This window comes from Drosophila sulfurigaster, chromosome 3 (assembly GCF_023558435.1).
Source record: "Drosophila sulfurigaster albostrigata strain 15112-1811.04 chromosome 3, ASM2355843v2, whole genome shotgun sequence".
In the NCBI taxonomy this organism is placed as follows: Eukaryota; Metazoa; Arthropoda; class Insecta; order Diptera; family Drosophilidae; genus Drosophila; species Drosophila sulfurigaster.
Genome location: NC_084883.1, coordinates 12,632,356 through 12,646,917, shown reverse-complemented (window position 1 = coordinate 12,646,917; position 14,562 = coordinate 12,632,356). Strand labels below are relative to the sequence as shown.

The 14,562-nt window shown below is 39.8% G+C and overlaps 3 protein-coding genes across 3 annotated transcripts; 2 read left to right on the top strand and 1 right to left on the bottom strand.

The window, feature by feature from the left end:
• Positions 1–35: 35 nt before the first annotated feature.
• On the top strand, positions 36–5,213 carry LOC133846315 (uncharacterized). Its single transcript, XM_062281218.1, has 7 exons — positions 36–424; positions 1,056–3,349; positions 3,414–3,778; positions 3,833–4,111; positions 4,306–4,666; positions 4,806–4,978; positions 5,061–5,213. The coding sequence occupies exons 1-7, from the start codon at positions 130–132 to the stop codon at positions 5,188–5,190; spliced, it is 3,897 nt and encodes a 1,298-aa protein (XP_062137202.1). The 5' UTR covers positions 36–129; the 3' UTR covers positions 5,191–5,213.
• A 2,530-nt stretch (positions 5,214–7,743) lies between these two features.
• On the bottom strand, positions 7,744–9,000 carry LOC133844459 (uncharacterized). The gene is made up of 2 exons (XM_062278458.1): positions 8,828–9,000; positions 7,744–8,302 (listed from the first exon to the last, which is right to left on the bottom strand). Exons 1-2 carry the CDS (start codon positions 8,837–8,839, stop codon positions 7,985–7,987), a joined length of 330 nt encoding a protein of 109 aa, XP_062134442.1. The 5' UTR covers positions 8,840–9,000; the 3' UTR covers positions 7,744–7,984.
• A 691-nt stretch (positions 9,001–9,691) lies between these two features.
• On the top strand, positions 9,692–11,452 carry LOC133842630 (malate dehydrogenase, mitochondrial-like). The gene has a single exon (XM_062275812.1). It carries the CDS (start codon positions 9,819–9,821, stop codon positions 10,983–10,985), a length of 1,167 nt encoding a protein of 388 aa, XP_062131796.1. The 5' UTR covers positions 9,692–9,818; the 3' UTR covers positions 10,986–11,452.
• Positions 11,453–14,562: the final 3,110 nt, after the last annotated feature.

The window sequence follows — 14,562 nt, the reverse complement described above, 5'->3', positions numbered from 1 at the left end:
GATGCATCGATTTTGGCTTCGATGTTTCCACCTCTAGTTTTTTTTCAGTCGCCGTTCGAGAAGTGTTGAATTTCCTGCCTTATTTTCTACAAAATATAAAAACTAGTTGCTTTTCGTAGCACTTTTAAAATGGTTGTCTGCGCAATGCAGAGCTTTGCGACTGGACAACAATTGGATGCCTGCGGTGATATGAATTCGACACAACAAAGTGCGCAAATTAAAGAAGACGCTGAAATTGTCGATAATGGAAATGGCGCCGAGGAAGAAGACCGCGAGGAGGGCGAAATTGTCGATGATTTCGAAATGATAATATCCTCTGAAGATGAAGAATTCAAATTACGTGCTCGCATCCAGCAGCTGGAAGACAAAAGCAAGGATATCGAGAAAATGGAAATGCTCTCGGCCAACTTGGCCAATCAATACAGTAAGTGCAGCGCCCAGTGTAACTACATTGAAGCAACACGTTCTCTGCCTATGTAATATGCACACGTACATACACATGCACAGTTATCAATGAGCCTGCCAGTGTATGCGTGTGTGCGTGTGATGTTGCTCTAATAAAATGACCTTGTTCAAGTGAATAACACAATCGGAATTCTATAATTTTCAAACAAAATATGCTCCATTCATAGACCCGTTCGCTAATCGAAAAAGTAAAAAGAGAGTTCAAGTGAATTATCAGAAGCCAAATATGGTGAAGGAAGCAACTCTGTTTGCCTGTTCTTAAAGATGTTTAGATCTCTGCATTTGACGAAAGATAAAGAACCAAATCTTGAACATTCTTTGATATGCGTTGTTATGATATATATCTTATATATCATTCCAAATCTATAATAATAACTTTAAACCTAAAAATGTCATAAATGTGGATCACTACGTAATTGTAGATGCTATTGAAGAGTGAACAGCAAGCAACACAAACGGGTCGAATACAGTCGTAAATTGAGAACGTACACATTGTTGCCCCACTGAAAATAATATTCTACATGAATTGAAAGCAGGGCATATTTCATTAATTTTTTGAGAACTGATAAGCTAATCTATATTGCTTGCAGATTACCAAAGGCCACATAGAATTGACAGATATACGCCTTATCAGCACTTCTCGCCTATTAGTGTGCTATCGGATGTCTCCAGCCTGTCAGAGGAAGAGTTTGAGCCCCCCAAAAAGTATCGTCGACATAAATCGAAGCGAACCGAGTCGAAAAAACATGGCCAGGTGCTTAGAAGGAATCCATTCGCGCGTCGGGAGCATCAGATTAAGAAGAAGCGCCGTCACAGTCATTATTGTCAGCAACAACAGGCTGCCATACTGTTGGATTCGCTCGAAGATGACGATGAGATAGGCGAGTATGATGGCAATGCGGAAAACGAGAACGATGATTTCGACGATCTGGAGCAATTGAAGCTAAGTCGCGCCAAGCTGCGAGTGGCGTTGGCTCGCACTGGCAGCTATGATCTCAAGCCCAAGCATAGTCTCAAGGAGCGCTTGCAGTATCGCCTGCGAAAATCCCCCAGTCCAAACTCCAATTCAAAAGAGCAGCATTTGAAGCGCACAGAGGAGTTGTCGCCACGATCCCTTGATGGCTACACACAGCAGCCCAACAAGGTGGTGCAGGTCGATCAACAAGAACAACAGTCACAGGACCTACAGGATGATGATACGCCAGAACTCAAGTTACGTCTTATTGCGCTTAAGTCTGCGATGCTAAAGAAGCACTTGGCACGCAAGAAGCGCGATGCAGAGCGTGCCTACTCGCCCACAGACATGATTAATCGTGTGCATCAGCCAAACATCAGTCATGAGTGCGACGATATCGATGATCTGATGGAGATAAGTCCAGCTGCATCACCAGAGCGCACAACGTACAGTCCGCCACCCAGCAACTTTGTGGAGCCCGTGGACATGGATCTGGCGCAGACGGACAGCGATGATGAGCGGCAGCAATGGGCAGACAACTGGCAAACGACGGTCAATAGAGAGGAGAGCTGGAATTGCTTTGTACCAAATTCGTTGCCCCCTGTTTCCATGCCCATTGTAGTAGACGATGATGACGAAGAGGAGCAGCTGGCTCAACAGAAGCGAGGACAGTTCAATTATGATGACGATGAAGTGCCTCCGCCACCACCTTCTTATCACATTCCACACATGCATCTGGAGGATGACGATGCGCGAGATGCGCTGCATTTAAGTGAACAGCAGTCGCGTCGTGGTTCGCTCTCTGACATTCAATCGATCTCAATGGACAACTCGCAGACACAAACGCAATCGCAGCTCACCAGCGATGATGAGGCGGGCGCCTTGCGTGCGTTGTTGCTATCCAAGCTGAAACCAACACCCAAGCAGGTGGAGCAAGTTGTGGCTGAAGAGAAAAGCGAAATGCACGACTCGGATGATCCCGACCAGCTGCGTCTGCTGTTGCTCTCTAGCATTGCGTCCAAGAAGAAGACGCTCGGCGAAGAGACGCCCGACGAAAGTCCAGAAATACTCAAAAAGGCTGTACGCCGTTTCCAGGTGACTTCCGATGACCATGACATACCCATAAAACAACCTGAAGAGATGCCAGCGATGCTGCAGCCCAGTCCAGTGCCATTTGCAGTTGTTGAAGAGTTTCAGACTGCGCCCTTGCCTGTGCCAGCTCCTGAACTGGATCCTTATCCATCACCGCCACAACCCGCAGTTGAAACTGCTGAAGTGCCATCCGTTCCTGCACCTACAACAACTTTAGACTCATCTCCCACCGACATTATCAAGATTGTCAAACCCAACAAAGTGATCAACAAAAAGACTGCGCCTAAGCGCAAGATATCCAAGCTCACTCAAGCCGCTCCGCCATTGAAGCGACCTACAACACTGCTGGTAAAGGAGCCAGTGGCTCCACTGCACATTCACAACGCGGCAAGCACAACACGACTGATAACCACAGTCGATCCAAATAGCATCAAGGTGAACAAACTAGTTATTACATTGGCAGAGTCATCAGCGGGCAGTGACGACGAGCTAGAACTGCGCAGCTGTTATACGAGCTACGCTGAATATCAGAGTCCACTCAGTCAGGCCATGGATAGTGCCAGCAATTCCACGACACGTTCAAACACACCCAACTCTGAGATTCTAGACTCGACGGCGCCTAGTAACAATAATTTGCGACGCACCGTTATCAACGAGTACTTCGAGAAGAAGCTGGACGATTTCCTCAAGCAGGCGCGCTCCAAAGTGCCCACACCTTCGCCTTTGGCCAGCGAAAAGCCTCCACAAGAAGCGACAAAGACAATCGAGGCGGCAGCGGATACCATAGCGAAACCTGCGCCGCTGCAGCCAAGCAACAAAGTTAAGCCAACGCCTGTGGTGAGTATACGAATGAATTATGTGAGATGTTTAACTAATTATCTATACTTTTTTATTACGTTAGGCTGTGCGTCACTTGCCGGTGGCATCACAAAAGGAGTACCTGCTTCTTATCGAGCGTATGCGGCTGCTGGAAAAGAAGAAACTGATTGAAACTGCGAAAGGAACTGCCAACACAGTAAACACTGCCAGAAAAATAGCAAATGCAGCCACAACCAATGGAACCTCCGCTAAAGCGGTAAAGAAAACACAACCCGCTTTAAGGAAGACTGGCACCGGAAAAGCCGAGGCGGAAGGCAGCCGTAGTCCAACGGAAACAACAACAGTTAAAGCAAACAAGACCAAAGAGCTGAGCGGCACATCAAAGTTGCTGCAGCCATCGAAGGAGAGCAGACTAAAAGCATTCGAGAATTCATTTCTTAAAATCGGGTAAGAAATTTAGCATTCTATACGCTGCAGGTACTAACTTTGCTCTGTTTATAGCGGCAGCATGGTCACGAATCTAGAGAAATCGCTGCATATGGTAGAGGAGGCGAGAATGTCAAAGATTGCGCGTCTGCGTTTCGAGCGCCGGCTGGAGGAGCTATATGCCGAGTTACAGGTTGTGAAGCAATCGGTCAAGTTGGAGGAGGCGAAGCTGTCGCGGATACAGCCTGAGATACAAGCGAGTCATGAGATCATCATATCGCTGAAACAGAAACGCAACAAGCTGCGCAATGCTGCCATGGATCTAGGCACTGATCTGCAGGGCTCTGACTACAGGTACTACAACAACTCGAACAACAATCACAGCAACGACAAACAACAAAGAACTACTACAGCAGCAGCAGCAGTAGAAGCGTTAACAGCAATAAGAACTCTCGGGGTCAACGTGAATGGTTGAAATGATATGCGGACGCCATAAATGTTTTAGCTGATATTAGGTTGGTTGCAGCTACAGTTTTGATTATTTTCAGGTTACTGGATCCCGGCAAGAGCGAGATTATGCGCAAGTCTACCCTGCTCACCAAAGAGATACGTCTGTACAATTCGATTGCAACGTATGAGGATACACTGGATCTGCCAACTAACGCTATAAGCGAAAACACTGTTCAAGGGGATGTGACAACGGAAACTGAAGTTGAGGCTGACCCAGCGCATGCAACTGCCACGACGCCATCCAGCAATGAAAGTCCTGCAACTTCTCCAGCTGAGCCAGAGATCAGCAGTGTTGAGCCAGAGCCAGAGCCTGAGCAAGAGCAAGAGCAGCCAGTTGCAAGTGATGCCATTGAAACAGATGCTGGACTAGATGAGGCGACGATACGGCTGGACGTTGATGTGCGTGGATTTTAGATATTCTTCTATTGCTTCCAACTAATTTCTATGAACTTGTTTCGATCATCTACCATTGTTTGTTTGTTTGTCCCTGTAACTGTGCTAACCCCCACACTAACAAACGAGTTGAGTTTACTTACAGACAACGCCAGAAGCTGCAGCCCCAGATGCTAATGTACCTGCAAGTCCTGCCGCGGTCCAAGTGCAGGATGTGCCGCCCTATACCGTCAGCTTTATGCGGGAGCTGAGCGAGGCGCCAGTTAGCGATTCCCTGCTCGGAGAGTATCGCACGCCCATGTCGCGCAATTACAATAGGTGAGTATCGTTTCGCTTGCTATTGCTATTATTGAATTGCATTTGTTTTCTTGTTTCGTTTCGTGTCTTCTGCGAATGATAGCCAACTGAACATTAATGCCACCATCTGCCCGTTTGATCTGATGGGTCGCTGCGAGGATGTCGATTGTTCCTATCTGCATTTGGAGCGTACTTCGCACGCTGCAACTGCAGTTGACAACAAAACTCATTAACAAACCAAAAAAAAAACAACAAAGTGTAGATCATAAAATAACAATCTTTAAAAGCGTGCTTGAATTCTGGTAAGTTGAGCTCTTCACGCGACTTTAAATCTAAATGTTGCTTTCAGTCCACGAGCGACTCAACAAACAACAACGAATAGTGCGTCATCGCGACAAGAAGAACTCCAACAGCAGCAAAGACAAGGCAGCCAACATAGACTAAAGCGTTCGCAGATCGACATTCAAATCGATTGAGTGACTGAATATATATTTATATATATATATACATTAACATTTCATGTATATATGTGTATAACTCGTTTCTTGTTGAAACAATCGTTTGTTACATACATTTATATCGTTCAGTTAGAATTCACGTGGTGTTGTTAACTAGTGTGCAAGTTCGATGTGATGTCGGCCACCGCAGTCCTATTAGCCGCCCGTTTAAACGGAATGTGCATTTTTTTTCAATACATATTATCGATTTAATTATATTTTTGCCACATGAAAGAGAAGCAACAGCATAAACTGTAATATTTAATTTTCGTTAATTTCATCAATCGCGTCTCTTCAATATGTGCTACTCAATCAATCGATCTATAAGCATATTATATATGTATATATACCATTTGTATATATATTTGTGTTTTTCTTTCACGTAATTATCATTTCAATTCTCAAATCGTAATTAATATTCATTTAAACATGTACATTTTATAAAGTTTTCTGAAGATTAAAAAAAGCCAAAAAAATATATAAAACAAAAGAATTATACAAACAAAAAATAAATAAAATTATTGAAAAAAATATTTAAATGTTTTTATATTTATTAAATAAGTATTTATTTGATTATTGTCGCCTCCTATAATATGTTGGATAACACACAGGATTTTTTTTTTTTGAGATAACCTTTTTACCTTGGATCGATGATTCCCCCTCCGAGCTATTGATTGGGGTTTTTCATTATTTACAACCCGCGTGCCAAAAATGACGAATTGGGATCAGTGTTGTTTTGCGTGATCACCCATATTCTTTGATATTTTTTACTGATACCATCCCCAATGCCAATATTCATAAATATTTCTTAGTGTAGATCACTACTGTGGGAGAATAGTTACTTGACATAACTAGTTTGCGTACGAAATATACTGAAGTTGAAGTCTAAGACCTTTGATCCTAGTAATGGTTTAATTAAAAAATTATGACAACTTTAGTGTGTGCTTGTGGCACCCGCTACCCATTCTATTGAAAAGAAGACTATGGAAGACAGAAACATTAGAAACCATAAAGATTGCAGCTCTAGCTTTAATAACACTTGCTATCTAATTTTAAAAAAATATATATATATTTCCACGGATTAATAAAAAATTATAGCTCCATCTAAAGGTATCGATTTTGACAATGGTGTTGAATTTGGTGAAAAAATATCCACTTGAATTTTTCACGAAATTCAACATTTGGAGAGTATATGTGGATTAATAACCCTCTCATTCTTTTCAAATGGATCAAGTAAGAAAGCTACAGTCGAGTGTGCTCGACTGTGAGATACCCATTTGGAATAAAAATATATAAATAATATATGTTATATATACCTAACGCTATATTTGGTATAACAATATAGTACCCTGGTAAATTCTAGAACATCGGGAGTCATAAAGATTGTACAAAACGTTCACCCAATAGTAAACTTCTCAGAAACACCTTAAACTAATATGAGGTTTGGCCCAAACATAAACATTTCTTGTACCTGTGTTGTTATAGTACTATTTTGTTCCTGATGTACTGGTTCGATACTTAAATAAAGAAGCTAATTAAAAAAAAAAAAAAATAAAGATTGTAGTGTGCACCAAAAAACAAAACTCTTGCTTTAATAATAACACTAGATATTTAATTTGCTTTAAAAAAACATGATTTGCGCGTAATAATAACAAAATTATAGCTCTATCTAAACGTGTCGATGTTTACAGTGGGTCTTGAATTTCGTGTCAAAAAATTCCAGGGAATAAATTTCAAGAGTAAGTGTGGATTAAGAACCAGGGCATTCTTTACAAATGGAAAATTTAATGCTGATGTTTAACATATGCATATGAGGTTAAAAACACCTGGTACCTTTTTTATAAGAGACACAATGTGTCAGCGCACTATGCCCGTTAAATTTTGCCGTTTCTTGATTTATCCAGCAAATTTTCCAGAAATTCAGCAAATTGAGAGGCAATTTGTCATTGTTAGGCGTTACTTTCTAAAAAATGGTAGTTTTACCAAAAATATATTAAACATCTCTTCTACCATGGATATCGGGTATAAAAACAAATATTTGCATTTAATATACACATTTTTATGTCAGTATTTACATTTATTGTACGTGAAAATCGAACCTTAAAGTATAAAATATTGTTGAAAATATTATATAATCATATTTTTTTGCCAAAAGAAAAAAACATTAGTTACCTACTAAGTTATAATTATATAGCTTCAAAATGGAAACTATAAACTATCTATAGACTAAAATTGCAAAAAGCATTAAAAGTTTTTAAAGTTTCCGTCCGAAAAAAATAAAAGTATTAATTTTTAAAGATTGAGAGTTGATGTTTTTTTTATCAATATTCTAATGTAACTCTCAGGGCAAAGATTAATTTATTACAAACTAGATGTATGATTATTGTATATGTAAAATTGATATAATAATATTGCCTTTAGTATCACAGCCAATCGATCCACAGTGCATTCAGGATGCAAGGAATGTTAATAGAATTTGGCAAGTACATAAGTATCCTAGTTCAAAATCACAAGCACTGGATTTATTGTACTAATTGCTATTGCCATAATAGACATAGTCATAGCACCAATCCTTGACGCTATCATCATTATTGCAGCACATAGGATAAATGATCTCAGACCTTGTGACTTTTGCGCATCGCATGCACAGCTCCATTGTGGTCTGATTAATCTCACACTGTTGCACCTTGCGTATGGTCTCCTCGGGAAGATTGCCGGGATATTCACTGGGATCAACGGACAGTGTTTTCTCAGCTTCCACGGATGAAGGTCTACAGCTGACGCTGACGGCTGACAGGCACGCGACCAGAAGCAGAGTCAGCAGCAGCATTTGCTTGTTGTTGAATTTCTAAAAAATGGAAGAGAGACGCAAAGCACATGATTAGCTATTAACCGGCGCATGGGCGATGTTATGATCAAAGAATTAAAGTCAGCTGAATGCGACGACCGACCGACCGAATAACCGAATGACCAATCATGTGACACGGTTCAGTTAGAAATGCCGTGCATAATGCCTGAGGCTGAGCCATTGACCTTATTTAGAAATTTCAAGTGATTTATGAAACATTTTTAAAGTGACAAGCGCCTCTTTCTGGTTCGGGGTAGTTTTGACAAATTGTATCATATATGTCAAATTTGCAACCAGAAGTAACAAGATTATTTTGGCATTTTTTCACGTATAAATTCGAATGCACTTGCAAGGAAATTCCCTCTTAAGATAAAGCTCGACATGTCTTCAGATAATCGATGGGCACACGAATTGAAACCGACACGAAGCAGAACGAATTTGTACTGTTTATTTTAAGGACTTTACTCAGTTCGATCGATCATACCGCAATTCACTTCATTTGATTCGCAGTCTTTATATACTCACTTCTTGAACCATACTGAATGTTAATACTAAATAGACTCGCGGACGATTAATATATTGAAGTATACGATTTCTTCTAAATAGACGAGGACGACGACAGTTCGTATTCGTAGATTTATTTTGTGCTATGTGCGTATTGTTAGCGATGCCGGCAACAACTAGAAGTCGCTCTCCACAGCGCCTAACGTTTATATCACTACCATACTTTCATCGCATCCACATCGCCTTAGCTCTCGCGCACTTCGGCTCAACGACAAAGTTTCGGGTTTCTTTCTTCGGAAATCGGCGAGCCGATCATTCGCTCGTTGCTGTTCATTATCGATGTTCCTACATTGGTTAGTTATGTTTAGCGAATGACCAAAAATTCTGATTTACTCGAGGTAATTGTCGTCTAACGAACATGACGTCTACTCAAAGTTAGTAACGATGCTGGAAAAATAATAATTTCGTTGCGGTGTCACTTTTGAAAGCTTAATAAAATTGTATCACAATGTGCAATCATTTCATTTCATTCTGAATTTCTTTAGCATAGGGGTTGCTACATCATTTTCAATTAGATTTCTTAAGCGTAGTGAAAAATTTGTTTTATGAAATTAAGAACTGCTTTGAATTACGATGAGTGACAATGTTGACTGTGAGTCAAAACTAATTTATATTGAATTCTTTCGCTTTAAGAGCAATTCAAATATGGTCAATACGAATTGTGCAAATTCTTAACTAACATATTAAATTCTGAGAAATAACAAAATATTTCAAATAGTTGGTAGTTTATGATGTAACTGTTTCCTGTCATGTGAGAGCTTCAAGTAGTCAAGCATTTTCTTGTCTGTGATTAGTCACCTTCAAACAGTTATAAATGGGCACATTTCACTGGGGCTTTATCTGCTTCAGGAAGCACATGTTTTTTCTTCAATTTCCGAAAACTAAATTTTTATCAGTTGCTATCTAAGCTTCAACAAATTTGATTTTCAGTACTTTAAACAAGATTAACAATATGATGGCAAACAGCTGTGGTTACATCATTTGGCTACGACGCAGTCAGAATCTCCTCCGACTCTCCCAGTTGCAAGAAAACATGATCAGCGGAACTCACAGGACTCACAGTGTGCGCAACTACAAGGTGACTGTGGTGGGTGCAGCCGGTGGCATTGGACAGCCATTGTCATTGCTACTGAAGCAGAATCCATTGATCAAGGAGTTGTCCCTGCATGATCGAACGAACGTCAAGGGCGTCAACATGGACTTGTCGCACATCTGCACCGCCACGAAAGTGGAGAGCTTTCAGGGCGAGGACCCTAAGTCCCTAGTGGATGCGCTGCACGATTCGAACATCGTCGTGGTGCCAGCCGGCATGCCACGCAAGCCGGATATGACACGTGACCAGCTGCTCGGTGCCAATGGAGAGGTGGCCATATCTGTCTCGCGTGCCATGTGCGCTGCTTGCCCCAAGGCGCTGGTCGCCTACATCACCAATCCCCTCAACACTGTTGTACCCATTGCGGCCGAAACGATGAAGTCCCTTGGCTGCTATGATCCCAAACGCATGTTTGGCGTAACCACGCTGGACATTGTGCGCGCCCGCACATTCCTTGCCCAACGCTTGAAGCTCGATCCTGCCGAAGTCAATATACCGGTGATCGGTGGTCATGCCGGTATTACCATATTGCCGCTGCTCTCACTGTGTAGCCCCAAATTGTGCGCCACTCCGGATGAGTGGAAGGCACTGACACATCGCATACAGGAGGCTGGTACCGAGGTGGTCAAGGCCAAGGCAGGCGGAGGCTCCGCTACTCTCTCCATGGCTTATGCTGCGGCACACTTTGTTAACTCTTTGCTGCGTGGCCTCAAGGGCGAAGCGGGTGTGGTCGAGTGCAGCTATGTGGCCTCGGATGTGACTGAGGCGGCATTCTTTTCCACACCCTTAGAGCTGGGTCCTGAGGGTATCAAAAAGAATCTTGGTCTACCGAAAATGTCCGACGATGAGAAGGAGCAACTTAAGAAAATGATGCCAGAGTTGAAGTCGAGTATTGCTGCTGGCATCGATTTCGCTCAGGAAGCCATCTGTTGTGCCAAGATAGCCGAAGCCGAAGCTAAAGCCAAGGCATTGCAGAAGAAGAATGATAAATGCAAAAAAGAAATAGGAATACAGCCCCATTCATAAAGCACATCTAGGAGAGATTTATATTCATACTATGCTGAATGGGTCATAATGCTGAGCTGTTGATAAGAGAGCGTCTGCTTAACCCCGAACTGATTGTCGATGCTGTATTTACAGCTGCATTGTGCAATGTCAACCCATTCATCACGTATTTACTTCCGGCAATACTAGCTGCTGATCAACAGATTGGAAAACTAGAAAACATATTTAAATTCAAATTCACAATTTATACGCCTCAGGTCGATCAACCTATGTACTCCCCCCATTTCGGAATTCATTCGTAGTCAAGGGCGACGACATTGTAATGTAGAAACCAGAACAACAAGTAATATTACGTAAAGGAATTCTTGGAAATATTCACACCGGAAAATTCCCCAAAAGCAGACCCAGACTTAGTAATTGCAGTTAATTGAAATTTATTCTTTGTTGAACATTCGCAAAACTAATAAATTATAGAGTATGCTGGAAAATGTCTTTTGATGTCGTTAACGTATAATATAAGTATGATGTCAATCAGATAGCGAGCATTCTAGCACTCGTGATAGCTTTCTAGTTTTACTTTACACACATAATATGACAGGCTTTAAGCTAATGTGTCAATTCATTTATACACAAATCGTTTAAGAAAATTTAAGAATTCAGAGTATTTATTTTGTTGTTGACTATCTTGATTAGTTAGTTGGTATGATGTGCCTACGTCATGTACAAAGGGCACAATGTGTCATGCTCACCAGACGTATAAAGGGCATGTTCAATTAAATAATTAAGACCATTTTGAATTAAATGCAAAGATTTTATTTATTATTTAAAAAATAATATTAACATAATATTAGCCTTTAACATTTCATTAAACGTAATCAAATCAAAAGGTACTTTCCATGTCATTGTTTACTATTCATGTCTGTCAAGTATCAATAGCGGTGTTCAGTGAATCTTTATAAGTCTTGAAATATATATTAGAATTAGAACCAGTAAAAAAATATAAATCATATTTAGGTTCATTGAATTATTATCACTTAAATTGCCGAACGCGGTCAATGCATTTTCACTGCTTGCTATCACACTCATAAAATGTAAGCAGTGCAGTAAACATATTGTATTGCTTTGCAATAAGTTCGATCAAAATTATTTCAAAACGCACTTCACTTATTATTTATTGTAAACAAAGTTTCGTTATATTAAAAATTCGTCAGGGTCTACATTTGTCATTGTTTTTATAGCTGAATTGCAACAAAGTCGTGCAAATTGAAAATGCTATATATAGTTGTAATAGTGTTTGGATTATCGGACCAATAGACTCCCGCTTAAGGTCTTTGTATATTAACTCACTATATATTTGTACATATTCATATATTTATATTTGTATGACTATATTTGAAGACCCACTTTCAATACGAACAAACAATCATAGTATGTACTACCTATTACTCTAGTACACAGATAAGTGAATCGGTTTTACTTCATTATTTCACTTCAGTCTTCACACTAAATATATTCGAGATGAAGCTTAACTAACAGTTATTGGCATTAACAAAAGCAATGAATAATATTTATTGAGTTCAGTTTGCTCAATGTTAAACAAACTTTTTGTTTCGGAATTCTGTGCTACAAGCACAGTGAGGTAAGCAGTGCACTGCTTGCACGCTTTTTTCTAATTGGACACTATACTTTAGTTTTTTATAGCTAAAATCGACTGATATTTTTTATGTTGAGTATTTGTAACTCCAAAATGTGTTTTAAACAAATATAATAAAGAAATAAAGATGACACTATAACCAAATGTTATTTAGGTTTAAAATAAAAATCCTCTAATATTAAAGCGAAAATCTCTGTGACATTTTTGGAATTCAAAGAAATTATAAAAATATATTTTGAGTTGCTTGTGGCTAATAGTCATAATAAATTATTTTGTATATTGCTTTACCGGCTACTTGCATGAATGAAATTCTTGGTATGATTAAACAATATACTCTTTTAGATTCAGAAAAAGCTATCATATTGCGAATACGCCAAACAAACGACCGAGATTTCGGCAACGTCTGTTGATAAGGCCTAATATGGCTCATAGCTCGGCAGGTGTCCCACCTGAAGCTTGACAACCTTTGGAACACATCATGCTAGCTAGACTGCTGAATTGTGCATTATAAAATTGTTTTGATCATAGGCGGGCTATTAAAATAAATGAATCAGATTAATAAAGCAAAAAGTTAGACAAGGGACAAAATCCAATTCAGGTGCTAATTGTGGCGAAGTGTGTTCAAGTGGAGAATGTTGTGGGTGTACGGAATATTTCTGCGATTGCTGATTAAGCATATAGAGTACCCACAATAATAAGAACATCAACAACAATGCCTTGCCCCCCTTGACAATGAACTTTGAGCGATAGATTAAAATGTCGCTCGCGAAATTGTGTCTCTCAGATGTTTGAGCAATGATGAAAGTTAGACACGTAGCTTTCAATAAATATAATTTGGATTGCGTGAGGTCAGGTGGTGGAGCATAATATGCTTATCATATCACTCACGTTCACAACATCATAAACTCAACGATCGTGTGATTCTGATTAAACACAAACAGATGTTGCTATTAGTTTATTTAATAGTTGGCTCGGAAATTTCAGTCCCTTGGGGATCCGTTGCTAAGCCACGTTGATATACGGAAACGGGACTGTTATTTTTAGAGAACTTATTATTGTTGTGTCGCGTCTAGGGTTATAAATACGTCTATATGTGAAATGTTTACTTCGCGACGGCTTATCTCAGTACCAGCAGGGTCGTTAGCTGTTGTTTGTTGTCTGCCTCGGATGAGTAATTTCATCAGCCAAAATGACCGATCATCGATTACGATTATATCTACCATAAATGGGGGCAATTCAGAATTTTTGGAGCTTGAGTTTTTCGATAGCTATGATCGCACTCAACATCGATAACGATTCGTGGAGTGAATGATCGCGCTGCCCGAATCACGATAACGATTGTGGATGAGTGCGTGACCAAAATGTTGGCAATAGAGATCCGTTTTGAGGGTCGCCAATTTTGATACCGATGTCTGCACATGTTTTTGCGTTGTGGCATTCGCCCACGTCTGCTGATAATGCGAATATAAATAATACTCTCTCATATGCTTGTATTACGTTGTCTACATATTTTTAAAGGTTAATGATTCCTTCAAATAAACGTACTTTTCTGAATGAATGACCTATTGTTGTCGCAGTGCAAATATCAAGATCTATCCACGTGAGGAGCACTGAAAAATAATCTAAGCATTAACAGGAAGTAATCATTATTTATGGGGATGATGAAATTAAGGTATTTAAATAGATGACTGCTACTAAAAGAGCCAGAAATAATCTTTTGTTTTCTTTTTAATTTTGTAATCTAATGCCATTTGTATACTTCATGACTTAAGTAGTAGTATTGATAATGATTGTAATATATTTAACCAAAACTTATGATTAGTAATATATTTAACCAAAACTTAGATTAATAGATAATGTATAAAAATGCTGAGAATTCGAAATTTAATCATCTATTGGAAAGGGCTATTTAATGTTCTTTCTAATTTAAAATTGTATCTTCAC